Genomic DNA, 12925 nt, shown 5'->3' on the forward strand with positions numbered 1-12925 from the left:
GTCTAGGAGCCCAGTGAAGAGACTGCCTTAGGTGCAAGCGTGGACTGCTTCTCTGTCCCACAAGCAGGGATGGGACAAACATGGACACAGGTGTGGATACGTGACGGTAGCTCGTGGTGGTTCTCTTCTGATGGCATCTATCTTCTCAGTGGAACAGGAAACACAATCTGCGAAGAGGGCATGGGCCAGGGAAACGCAGGTGGATGCCAGGCCCCTTAAAGGCCCTTGAGACTGCTCTGCAAGGTGTGATGGTTCAACTCTCAGCACCAGATTGATCCAGAGCCTTCCAAAGCAGCCACAGGTAACATCTGCTGCTTCCAACCAAAGCACTGATGTATCAAGTGTTTCTAAAAATTATTATTATTATTTGAGAGAGAGGGAAGGATACAAGAGACAAAGAGAGAAAGAGAGAGAGAAAGAGAGAGAGATCTTTGTTCCACTGTTTCACTCTCTAAGTGCTTGAAATAGTCAGGGCTGGGCCATGGCGAAACCTGGCACTCATTCTGGGTCACCCAAGTGGGTGGATGGGACTCAAGTACTTGATCCATCACCTTCTGCCTTGCCGGGTGTGCATTAGCAGGAAGCTGTAACCAGAAGCATAGCCACGACCCAAGCCAAAGCATTCCAGTGTGGGATGTGGATGGCACAAGCCATATCTTAACTGCTAGGCCAAAAACCCACGCCCCTCAACTCTTAAGCCTAGGGTACCCCATTTTCTTACAGAAAGTCTGACTTTAACAAAACAGTGATTGTGTTGGAACCCAATCCCATGCACCTCCCAGTGCACAGGAAGAACTGCAATCCAGGAACGAGAGGAGACGTCGTGGGCTCTTCTACCACGCAGGGAACAGTACCCAGAAGTGATGGTTTACACTTAGATGAGCAGACCGCAAACGCTTCATCAGGAAGCTAAACTGCTTATGGAAAAGTGTTCCTGTCCCGGGAGGGAGCAGAAAGGACTCCCAGCACAATTCAAAGCACCTGGCCATTTTCTCAAGCCCCTATTTTGAGTCTGACTGCCAGAGAGAGAACGTATCCACCAGGACAAAGTGGCACACGCACCACCCTCCCTAGGGTCAGCACCGAGATGTCAATGCAGATGCCTGCAACTCAGAGAAGACAATCCCAGGGAAGTCTCCACTCTCAGGCGAACTGGGAGAAAAACAGCACCATCACCAGAGTGGATGGTAATGTTTAATCTGGGAATGGCATCTGGGAGGGCAGCGAAAATGAGTAGGACAGAAGGAGGCCAGACTCTCCCACAAAGGGAAGCATTTCAAAGAGCACAAGGATGAGTGGAAATTTCCAGGCCATGTAGGCTGAGTCTACATGATGGAACGTGTCGTCCCCCTCCAGGAAATTAAGAGTTATTAAATTGCAGTTATTAAACAGTGGCATCTGAGCAGACATCGGCCTTGCAACACCAGACAGGGTGTGGGGGCTCCATGGGGCACTTGAACCATGAAGGGCCCTGAATACTCACAGGGACGTGCGAGGCTTGGAGTAAGGTAGGACCTGAAACCAGATACGAACTGCTCTGTCTCCCAGCTGGCCCCGAACTGGCTCACTGTTCGCTAGGAAGAGTGAGATGTTTAGCCTTTTGGGCCCCATGAACACAAACTGCCAAGAAAACAAAAGCAAAGCAAGAATAAGCACAAGCACACCCAGAAATCTCCCACGGGGACAAGGCCGCGGGTGCCACTACCGGCCTCTCGCCCTAAGGGTTCTGCTCGCTGATACCGTAAGTGTGAAGAAAGCTCCGTCCAGGCAGTGAGAAGGACAGAAGGACGTTTTCTGGTTTAATCATTTCAGTAACACCCCCAGCCTCCCTTACCTCGAGGCACAGCTCCAAGATTCTCTTTCTTGCACCCCTGATGTCTCAGACTGCAAAAACTCCTGCAAATGGGGGAATACTATGTGCTAAACATTGTCCCAAGAGCCACAAGTGGGTTAATTTAATCCGTACAACATCTGTAAGGGAAGCGTTAATATTTTCTGACTTTATGATGTCCAGAAAGAAGAGAAGAGGAAATGCAGGCTCACACTACTCTACAAAAGGATTCACAGGGAGTGTGAGACAAGAACAAGTCAGGGGCCAGCGCTGTGGCACAGCAGGTTAAGACACGGCCTGAGTACCAGCAACCTTAAGGGTGCCTGTTCGACTCCTGGCTGCTCCTCTTCTGATCCAGTTCCCTGCTAATGCACGTTGGAAAGCATCAAAGAATGGCCCGAGTCCTTGGACCCCTTGTCCATTTGGGAGACCCAAAGGAAGCTTCTGGTTCCTGGCCTTGGCCTGGCCATGTCCCAGTCATTGCAGCCATTTGGGGCATGAACCAGAGGATGGAAGATTTCTTTCTGTCTTTCCTTCTCTCTAATTCTGCCTTTGACATAAATAAATACATCTTTCTTTTTTTTTAAGAAAAAAAAAAAAAAAAAGAACAAGCTACCGAGCACTTGGTGCAAGGACCAAAACTAGCTCCATCTCTTGGGACCCTCTCCAAGGAAGCTGCCTAATGACGGCTTCTTAGGATCCTCGGAGTCCATCTCCCTGTGGTCAAAAGTTCTGCCCTCAGAGTGTTTCCACACTCCCTTGCTTCTGGGTTATATGTGTGTGAAAGCCATTCTGTGTCATGCCTCCCCAGGGAGGGGGCAGGAGGGATGAAGCACATGGCATGGCAGTGAGGAGACAGGCTAGCAGGGTGCCCTTGGATGAACTGACCTGGCAGTCACATACAACTGGTCCCCTCAGTGCTGGCTGCAATACCAACAGGAGAAGCTAAAGACCTTAATAGGTTTATTTAAGTTTCTGTGGCAGGTGTTGGGAGTGGTGGTTAAGATGCTGGTGGCAGGGTGGCGGGAGGTTGATGCCATGGTATAGTGGGCTAAGCTGCTGCCTACGATGCTAGCATCCCAGAAGGATGCCAGTTCATGTCCTGGCTGCCCCACTTTTGATCCATTTCCCTGCTGATGTGCCTGGGAAAGCAGCAGGAGATGGCCCAAGTGCTTGGGCCCCTGCCACCCACATGGGAGATCTAGAAGAAGCTCCTAGCTCCTATCTGGGCTGTGCCAAGCTGTTGCAGCCTTTTGGGGGAATAAACCAGTAGATAAGAGATCTTCCTCTCCCTCTCTGTAAAACTAGTTGTCAAATAAATATATAAATCTTAGAGAGAGAGAGAGAGAGAGAGAGAGAGAGACAGAGAGACAGAGAGAAAACTCAGGATGCAACCCATATTGAAGTGCCTGGCTTGAAGTCTCAACTCCACTCCTGATTCCAGCTTCCTGCTGATATGCATCCTGGGAGGCAAGAGATGATGGTGCAAGTACCTGGGTCCCTTCCTACTCATATGAGAGACCCAGACAAGGCTTCAGTGTGCTGGTTTCAGCCTGGTCCAGCTCCAGCAACTGTAGACTTGAAAAGTGAACCACTGGCTGAAGATCCCTGATACTATCTCTCTGTCTGCCTTTCCAATAAAATAAATAAATAATTTTTAAATAAGTAAATACAAGTTTCTGACACAACTGTTATCATCTCCTTTTCCTGATAAGAAAACTCAGGCACAGAGAAGTAATTCACGCCCAAGTTTACAGGGAGAGATCAAAATCAGAGCACACAGCTCCAGAACATTTTTAATCACAGTGACTTCAGACCCAGCAGATGAATTTCAAGTACTTAGAAGCCCACCAGCCAACCAGATTTGAGTCCCAGTCAATGTGCAAATGAGCACCACAGATAATGCTCACCATGCCAGGCAACGGGGCTGCAGCAAGAGAGGAGGCCAGGCCCAAGACTGCCAATCAGTAAATCCCCTCGGCTCAGCCCACAAAGAGACCCACAAAGTGAATCTGCTCCTTGGGCCAAAGCAGGAAGAACAGAGGCTGTGCTAAGGGTTGGCAAGAAAAGCAGCTGAGGCAGGACAATGTTTGCTGAGACTCTCAAAGCAATCAAGCCAAGACAGTGTGCTCCCTACCCACCTCCCAGAACTTGAGAGGGCACTCCAGGGGCTCCGAAAAGGAAGAGGTGAATCAGAAAACAGGAAAGTCATTGAAAAAAAAAAAAAAGACATCCAAACAGAGGGGAGCAACTCAAAACAAACAAGCGCCCCAAATCAAAGGAGCCCCCAGTCTTCCCAGCTGTCACAGCTGGAAGTCAAGCATTTCCCTTTCAGAAAGGGCCGGCAGGGCCTGGACCTGTGATGTCACAGACTGCATTCCTTGAACTCAGAAATCTGTTGATTTGTGCTTAAAGCCAAAATTTCCAACTCCACTGCTCTCTCTCTCCCCAACCTGAAGGCTGGAAAGTCACAGAGCAGAGACATTCTTTTGTTGAAAGCGAGTGAAAGTCTGGCAGCAGGGTGAGTCTTCTGCACTTCCATTAATTTAAAGTGCTCAGTGGCCTGTTTGCTTTAAAATATGTGCTTGTCCTCTTTGCAGTGTCCCTTTAAATAGATTTTCCTTTGGCTCTGCCAAAAATAGCTGGAGAAGGTCCTTTGAGAATCCCATTCTTGGTCTTAAAAAAATACACTCTTCTCCCTACCCCGTGCACATAAATAGGCCTGGAAGCGGTATCTAGGGCTTCTTCCAGAGACCTCCAGTCTATCAGAAACGATAAATCTCTCAGACGGAGAAAGAAAAGCGCCATGTGAGGCCCAGCCCATTTCTGCTTATTCATTTATGGGATCACTAAATACGGCCCTCCTCTTTTGGGATGGGCACACAGGAAGGCCAGTGTTGAAAATCCAAAGGCCTACACCACAACCAGGCAGCTGGGAGGCATGGAAGAAGCTGGCCAGGCCCAGGAGACAAAAGGGGCTGTCAGAGACTCTGCAAACCAAGCAAGACTCTTCCTGGAGGATAGGGTGTGGCTGCTACTAAACCCCAGCCATTGTTAGTGCACGGATCTCACTTTGTCAAGCAAAATCACCCCTTCAAAAATTGATGGAAACCCAGTTAACTTTTTAAGACAGCAATCTGAGGACAGAACAACCAAGAAGAACACATAGGAGGGCTTCTATGAGCTTAGGCTTTGTTTGCAACCTCTAGGTAAGAAATAAAGACAACAGGGGACCAGCGTCGTGGCACTGCAGGCATCCTCTGTCAGAGCACCAGCTGGAGTCAAGACTGCTCTGCTGGGCTCCTGATCTACTTCCCGTGCTCCTGTGCCTGGCTGCAGTACTTGGGCCCCTGCCACCATCGGGGAGACCTGGATGGAGCTCCTGGACCCTGACTTCAGCCTGGCACAGCCCTAGACTTTGTGGCCATTTGGGAAGTGAACCAGCGGATGGAAGAAAGATCTCGACCTCTCCCTGTAACTACCTTTCAAATAAATAAACAGAAATGAAAGCAATAAAGACAAGGGAGACTGGAAGCATGTGATCCAGTAGGAGAGAGAGAGACACCTGGCAAACTGTGCCCCAGGTGGAATGAGATGCACACTAGGCTGGGGGCACTCAGGAAAGGGAGCGGGCACCCGCAGCAGGAAGGACTGCTGAAGGCAGCGGCACTGGAGCTGCAGTTAGAAGAATGAGGAAGCCTTTGGCAGTGGGAGCCGGATGAGGGGCCACCCTGGGCGGAAGACAGTGAATTTGCAAAGGTAAAATGATGAAACAGGGAAGCAGATGTTCGAGAAGTAGTGAAGAGACGAACCACATCAGCCCAACAACTACTGTGGACCATGCAGTTAGCATGCAATGGTGATTCTGGGAGACAGGATGAGGCTACAAATCCCTAAAGGGCCTGGTCCACACAGGCCACATCCAGGATTTTATCTTGAGAGCAATGGGGAAGTTGCTTTTAAAGTTTTTCTTAGGCAGAGAAACCACATGTTGAGATTTGCAGTTTTCAAAGTTCCTTGGCTGTAGAGCATGCGCTCTGTGGGCTGGAGGGGAGCCAGTGCTCCAGCGGCCAGAGCCACCAGGAAGAAGGGCTTTGCAAGCAATCTGCAACACATGATGGCGGCTTGGATTAGGAAGACAGTGACGGAGGCAGCAAAAAGCCTGGCTGGGAGAAGGAGGGGTACAAATCACCAGGACCATCAGCTCAGGGTAGGAGCCAGGGACTAGAGAGCGTGGTCAGTCAGGGTGGCTCCAAGGGGTTATCAGGCCACACAGCCAAGGGAGAGCAGCCAAACCATCCAGTGCCGGCAGCGGGCAGCCGTGGGGTGTCGGTGGTTACTGGAGAGAACAAAGGGGTTGAGGAGCCTGGGGGTAAGGCTGAGGGAAGGCAGCCAGAGCCCTCACAGGAGCTTTCCATCTTCGAAAGCCATCATGTCAGAAGAGCCGTTTGCTCTAAATGTGCTTTCTGGAATTCCACAGCTATTTTGTTTGGACTCATCGCGATGGCAGAGATATAACGAGCTCTTTTTGTGTATTCCACAGTCCATCACCACACTCTTATCCTCCTGGCTTAGAGCGTCTATAAGAAATGTGTTAATACTAAGAATCAAGGCTCACTTACTTGTATTCTGACCCCTTCGGAAGAACTTCAAGGAATGCTACCTAACCACCAGGGCCCATCCTCCTCGGTGCCAAGGCCTAGCAGTGATTTTCATCATAACCACAGGCATTTGCACAGGAACCCAACTTACTGTTTCTAGATCATTAAGGAAACATGAATACATCCTTTTTAGTTTGCAGAGATGTCTGGAAGTACTCAGACTTCAGCCAAAGAAATGACACAAAAAGAAGGAAAGAAAAAGCAAGGTACTGTATGTCCTGGGACTCTCCAGATTTTGATAAGGTCTTGCTTGTATGAGAACTGTTGGCCACATGGTATTCTTTCATGAGTCCTGCATTCCTCACACAGGCGCAACACATAACAGACCATCAAAGCAAATGACAGACCACTGGGTGATGAAAAGAACCACACGGAATCAGCTGGAAACAATGGGACTAAAGTCAACTGAGCGTTCTTCGTTACTGTCTCTTACTATCTCACCATGCCCACATCTTGTACTTGAGTACACCTGTACCCATACCACAGATGGACTCATCCCTGTTCCAAATTGGCCTTGCACACCACACGCCTTGATTGAGTTAGCACACCAAGCCAAGATCTCTCCCTAAACTCAATGCTCTTGGCTGAATTTGACTTAACTGAGACAGTAAAGAAAAGGGATGCAGAACAGGGAGGAAAAAGGATATGAACTCATGGCCAAAACAAACAGATTCGCAGACATGGCCAGCTGCTGTACGGCGTGCACATAGACCAAACCTGTGGCAGGGGCACAGTCCTCAGCGGCCTGGGCCTTATTTATTTATTTATTTATTTATTTATTCATGTATTTATTTATTTATTTTAGAAAACTTTTATTTAATAAATATAAATTTTGAAAGTACAACTTTTGGTTTATTGCAGCTCTTCCCCCATAACCACCCTCCCACCTGCAAACCATCCCACCTCCTACTCCCTCTCCCATCCCATTGTTCATTAAGATTCATTTTTAATTATCTTTATATACAGAAGATCAACTTTATACTAAGTAAAGATTTCAACAGTTTGCACCCACACAGACACAAAAAGTATAAAGTACTGTTTGAATACTAGTTTTGCCGTCAATTCTCATAGTACAACACAATAAGGACAGAGATCCTACATGAGGAGCAAGTGCACAGTTGACTCCTGTTGTAGATTTAACAACTGACACTCTTATTAATGACCTCAGTGATCACCCGAGGTTCTTGTAATGAGCTGCCAAGGCTATGGAAGCCTCTTGAGTCCACAAACTCTGACCTTATTTAGACAAGGTCATAGTCAAAGTGGAAGTTCTCTCCTCCCTTCTGAGAAAGGTACCTCCTTCTTTGATGGCCCCTTCTTTCCACTGGGATCTCACTCATAGGGATCTTTCCTTTAGGTCGTTTTTTGCCACAGTGTCTTGGCTTTCAATGCCTGAGATACTCTCATGGGCTTTTTAGCCAGATCTGAATGCCTTAAAGGCTGATTCTGAGGTCAGAGTGCTGTTTAGGGCATTTACCATTCTATGAGACTGCTGTGTGTCCGGTTTCTGGGCTTTATTTATCTTAGGGTGGACCAAGGGTCTGGAAGCAGGGTTGAGGGGCAGTAGTGATGAGTTTCTCCATGCAGGCTTTTCAGGGGCTTTCAAACTTGGGAAAGAATGCAGAGTGTGGGGTGGAGAACAATACAGGGTGTGGGGCTGAGCTGGTCTCTTGAAAGAAGGCAGGGGTAAGGAGTAAAAGGGAATTTTATCTACTTTTCAGGCAAGGAGCTAAAATGGCCAAGGCTTATGTCCTGGTTCCATCAAAGACTACTTGCAATAGACACTGTGGGCTGACTGCCCAAAGCTTTGCTTCCGTTCTGCTATCCATGCCCCCAAAGGTGGCTCAGGCAAATCCTGTTGGACAAAATAATCGGGGGAGGGGGAGGGGCCCTTCCCCTTGCCGACACTTGCTTCCAGCCAATGAGATGTGGTCAAAAGTCTGGTGGAGGATGTCTAGGAAAAGTATCATCCTAGCTCTTACACAGATACAGAGCACTTTTCTGCCCATGGAAGGCAGTCACGGGTAAGGATGTGGCTACCATCCTCAGGGGCTCGCCAGCACTGTGAGGCTGGCTGTGCAGGAACTTGGAAACAACCTGGGTCCTTCGTGAGCCAAGAAATGAACCTACTTTTGGGACTGTGTGGGATGACACAACAGAGCTCTTCCCTGTTTAAGCCACTGGATTTTCTATTTCATACAGCCTAAAGCATCCTAAGTGATACAATGTCTCTTCAGAGACACAGGACAGGGCTTGGCCTCTGACAACACCCTAGCAACAAAGGAATAATTGCTATGAAAAACGAAAGAGGCTGAGATTTATTCTTCAATAAGTGTTTGGGGAAAACCAGCTGTGAAAAGGTATTTTTAATAGCTACTCCTGCTGTATGGCAAGTCTCCTAAAACCCTCCCGCACAGCATAAACAGCTGTTATAAAGTTAGGATGAGCCACCACGAATGGCATGTGTGGGGATATACAACATCCTCGGAGTCATCACAAGATGTAAACTTGAGGAAACTACCATGAAATTAGCCTCTATTACTCATCGACTCTTATTTCCTTCCACAATTATAACATTTAGAATTTTTCTTTCTGGGTTCTGCTCCCCACCACCCCATCTGATGAAAACACAAAATCACACACAACTGGAAGGCATCTCAGAAAAGGGAGCCATGGGAGGCAGAGGCCGTACATGAGACGTCAGCTGGGGTGGGCTGTCTTCATGCTCACAAACGCTTTATGAGTGATTTCAAAGCCAAGTCCTTGGCTGAAAACCCAATTTAACACAAAGTCAAGCTGCAAAGACGAGAGATGTAAAAAGGATTCTATTCTGCTAATTCAATCATAACAAGAAAATCTTCATTTTGAAAGAACAGTGCTGAACTAATTCTCCTATTTCTAATACCCTCTCCAATCTCCATCCATATTGCTCTTAATGGCATTTCTGTCCCTTAGACCATTCTCTAGGCTGGTAGTTCTCAATAATTTTCTAAGAAAAAAATCAGAAACTTGGATTTGTCCCAGCAGAGATGTGACTCAGTCAGCCTCAAAGGCGCACAGAAATGTCAGTGTAAACTAGCATCTCCAGGTGACCCTAACATGCCTGGGGACACGTGTCTCCAGACTGTACACAGGATTCTAAGAACCAAACAGAAAACATCTCATTCTCATATCAGATTTAAGCTGGAACAACAGAACTACACACAGGTTGCCTGTGGTTTTTATGTCCACTCTGAGGTCTGAACCAAACCTCACATCTCTGATTTGGATACACCCTGGTCATCACTTGCTTCAGAGGTCTGGAGTTTTTATCTGCCCCCGCCCCCCCCCCCCCCACACACTGTACTTCTAAATGCATTTTTGCTTGGGATTCATTTAAAAATGCCTTAACTCTCCTTAACAGCTCCTCTCAGTTTGGGAAAATGTTTCAAAAGAGCCCTTTACAAAATGCACAATGCAAAACGTCTTCCTTTGAAGCAGAAGCCTGAGACGCACAAGGCAAACAGTAGGTAACCAGAGAAGTGAACGCTGGGTTTTCCAGCAGAAGCAGTCCTGAAACCGAAACTGAGGCAGGAAGCTGACCATTAAGTGGCCCAGAGTCAGCCATACCCTAGGGTACGTCTGACCCGAGAAAACTGGAATTAGATAAAGCTCTTGTCCTAAGTTCACTTTCCCCCTACTGCTCTGTTTTAAAATAGAGATGGCGCTGTAAATCAGAGTATAGAGTTTAAGTGGAATCTTAGAGCTCCTCTGGGTGCCAAAGAATTTTTTCAGACCTAAATAAATGCTCTTCACTGGACTTAGCAGTACTCATTTATATCCATCTCTGCAAGGACATTTAAAATCTGGAGGTGAAGAACACAGCACACTGCGCATTGGTGTTTTTGTATGGTAACACCAGCTCTGACAAACTCACATTATAGCCTGACAGCTTTCCCATACGGAGATTTCTTGAGAACTAGATGAAGACAGAAATGCCAGGGAAACAAAGAAAATCATTTTCATATCAAAGATGGGATATACCACCACTCCAGAAGTGCTATGAAATCAATCAGCCCAACAACAAAGTTGGCTTGAACTCCTTAGAAGGCAACAAGTCAAGGTCACAGCTGTACTTTTCGTATTCTGGGTGTCCCATGTCTTAGATAGGAACTAAGGGGGACTAACTCAACAGGATGAAGGGAGGAGAGGGGGAATAAAGGGAAAGGAGCCACGTACCAGTAGGCCCAACTCTTTGAGATCTACCTTAAAGGTTTCAGTTTCTCAATTGTTTTCCCCCTTGCTGAGTCTTAACAGTCCTCAGGGCAATTTACATCCAGGAACATTCAACACAGGCTCTGCTGGGCACCACTCACTCTAGGTCTCTCTCAGTCCAGTGAAGCTCTCATTCCCACTGCAGGGCTCGCAAAGACTCCCACAGCTTTCAGCTGGTTCCTAACTTTTCTGTGCCAGCTGCTCCCAGCAGGCTTCCAGGTCCCATGACTCAGGGCCCACAAGCAGTCATGCTCTTTCCCATGCCTGCTAGGCTGGAATGTGTGCCTGAACCACATTCTCTGGAGTGGTGGGAGGGTGTGCCCCTCAAGTGTGCCAAGCTTTGCAGTTCAGACAGAATCTAGGTTTTTCGTCGAACAAGTGCCTGATTTGGGCACCTGGAGTCACTTTCCAAAGCCAAGTTCCCATGACTTTAAACTTCATCAGGATTCACTGACATGTTTTCAGCATTCGCTCTGCAAACTTGCATGCTCTCCGCTATGCTTGTCTCTGACCATGCAATCCTGATAGGGCATTGCAAGGGAAACAACAGAGCAGCCTGTGCCTCCACTCAATTGCTTCTCACTGACATTCAAAACACCCTTGTTTCTTCATCACACCCACTGAAGTCTTTATGATACCCATACGGTCTCTCACCAAAATGCAATATCAAGGGTTTGATGGCAATATGAAAACCAACGAATATAACCTCCTTCAGATGTGTATCAGCTTATCCCAAAGAACTGCCTAAATGGCATGAGCAAAGTGCTGGTGAGGGCCAAATATACAACACAACGGCTCAGTAGAGTTTAGAGCTTAATGACTTGGGTTGACTGCTATACTCCTGTTCTGTGTCTGTGCCCCAGCCTGAAAACAGGAACACTCCATCAAAGTCAGTGAAAGGTTAGAACTTAAACACAGTGACTGGCATACTGAGCGAAGTCAGTGAGGCCATTCTTAATGGGTCAAGCAACAGTAAGCACACAAAAATTCAAAACCATTCCAAGAGTATAAATACTCCTACCAGGAAAATCAGGCTCCCACTGAAAGCTTTGATTATCACAAATGGCAAATGGGCATCTGCCCAAGACAGTTCCTTTATTCTTTCAACTTTTGCAAAGGCTTCAATACAAGTAACTTTTACAGTCACTGACTTCGTGGATCAAGGAAAATCTATTACTTATAGTTGACAGAGGAAGAAGCTAAGGAATAGGAGACCCAACAGTTTCAGAACAGAATCAGCTGTACAGCGTAGGTCTCCTTCCTCCAAATTTAAGTTCTGTAAACCCACAGTGTATTCTTGTTTGTTCTAGAGCATCAAAAGAACAACTAAGTCCTGAAAACTCCGTGTGGCTGGCCCCGGATCATCGCAAGAGCGATAAATTACGCCCCTGCAAACGCTGCTTGGTGGCCTGCTTCTCTGGGCGCTTCCCCAGCAGCCTCCGCGAAGGCCATCTGGCATTTGCGGCTGTAATCCACTGCAGTTAACATTTCACACATTTCTTTCCTAAGCCTCCAGCATACCTGTTGCAACAGCGGGAGACAGAAACATAAGCAGAACCGAGACCAGCTTTTCTGCTAAGATAAGAACTTTCTGGGGGTGAGCAAAAGGCCAGCAGTCAGTCATAAACCTACTTGGCCAAGTGGTTCATGAGCAGCTGTAACATCTGCCGATTTTTCTCTGGGAGCCGATGAACCAGGCTGTGGATTTCAGAGACCCGAGTCTCCTGGTTCTCCAGCTCTGTGAAGGAAAGAGGGAGGTAGTTATTTTATCACCGTCACAGCTACACCACTTTACAAGACAAAAATCAAGGGAAATCAAAGAGTGGGCACTAACACACGGAGCAGTTCTCCGGGTTTACGGGGGTATCTTGCGTGTGTACCGGCATGACTAGATCTAGAAGTCCTTCGAGTGGTGCTTTCTGTAACAGGGGTCAGCAAAATAATGACCATCACAAAACTCCAGCCAAGATGAGGACATGGTGGATGGAGCCAGCCAAGTGCCTGCCCAGGGCAGGAGGGAATGCAGGCGCAGCTGGCTCCTTGGAGGGACGACTTCATTTCAAGGAAAGAAGGAACTGTATGCACTTGAAAGTGATAAACAAACCTTACGTGCACAGCATTGCAAGGGGCTCAAATATCAAAATAACGCTCTGAGACAGCATCAGAGGAATCAAAGGAA

The 12925-nt window shown here is 47.5% G+C and overlaps 1 protein-coding gene across 1 annotated transcript in view; it reads right to left on the reverse strand.

The window, feature by feature from the left end:
- The window catches only part of ARHGAP26 (Rho GTPase activating protein 26), a 440213-nt gene that overhangs the window by 154120 nt on the left and 273168 nt on the right, over positions 1-12925 (reverse strand). Inside the window, exon 17 of the mRNA XM_062188919.1 lies at positions 12379-12484. Within this exon, the coding sequence (XP_062044903.1) occupies positions 12379-12484 (106 nt within the window). The remainder of the gene's footprint in view (positions 1-12378; positions 12485-12925) is intronic.

This window comes from Lepus europaeus, chromosome 4 (assembly GCF_033115175.1).
Source record: "Lepus europaeus isolate LE1 chromosome 4, mLepTim1.pri, whole genome shotgun sequence".
NCBI lineage: Eukaryota > Metazoa > Chordata > Mammalia > Lagomorpha > Leporidae > Lepus > Lepus europaeus.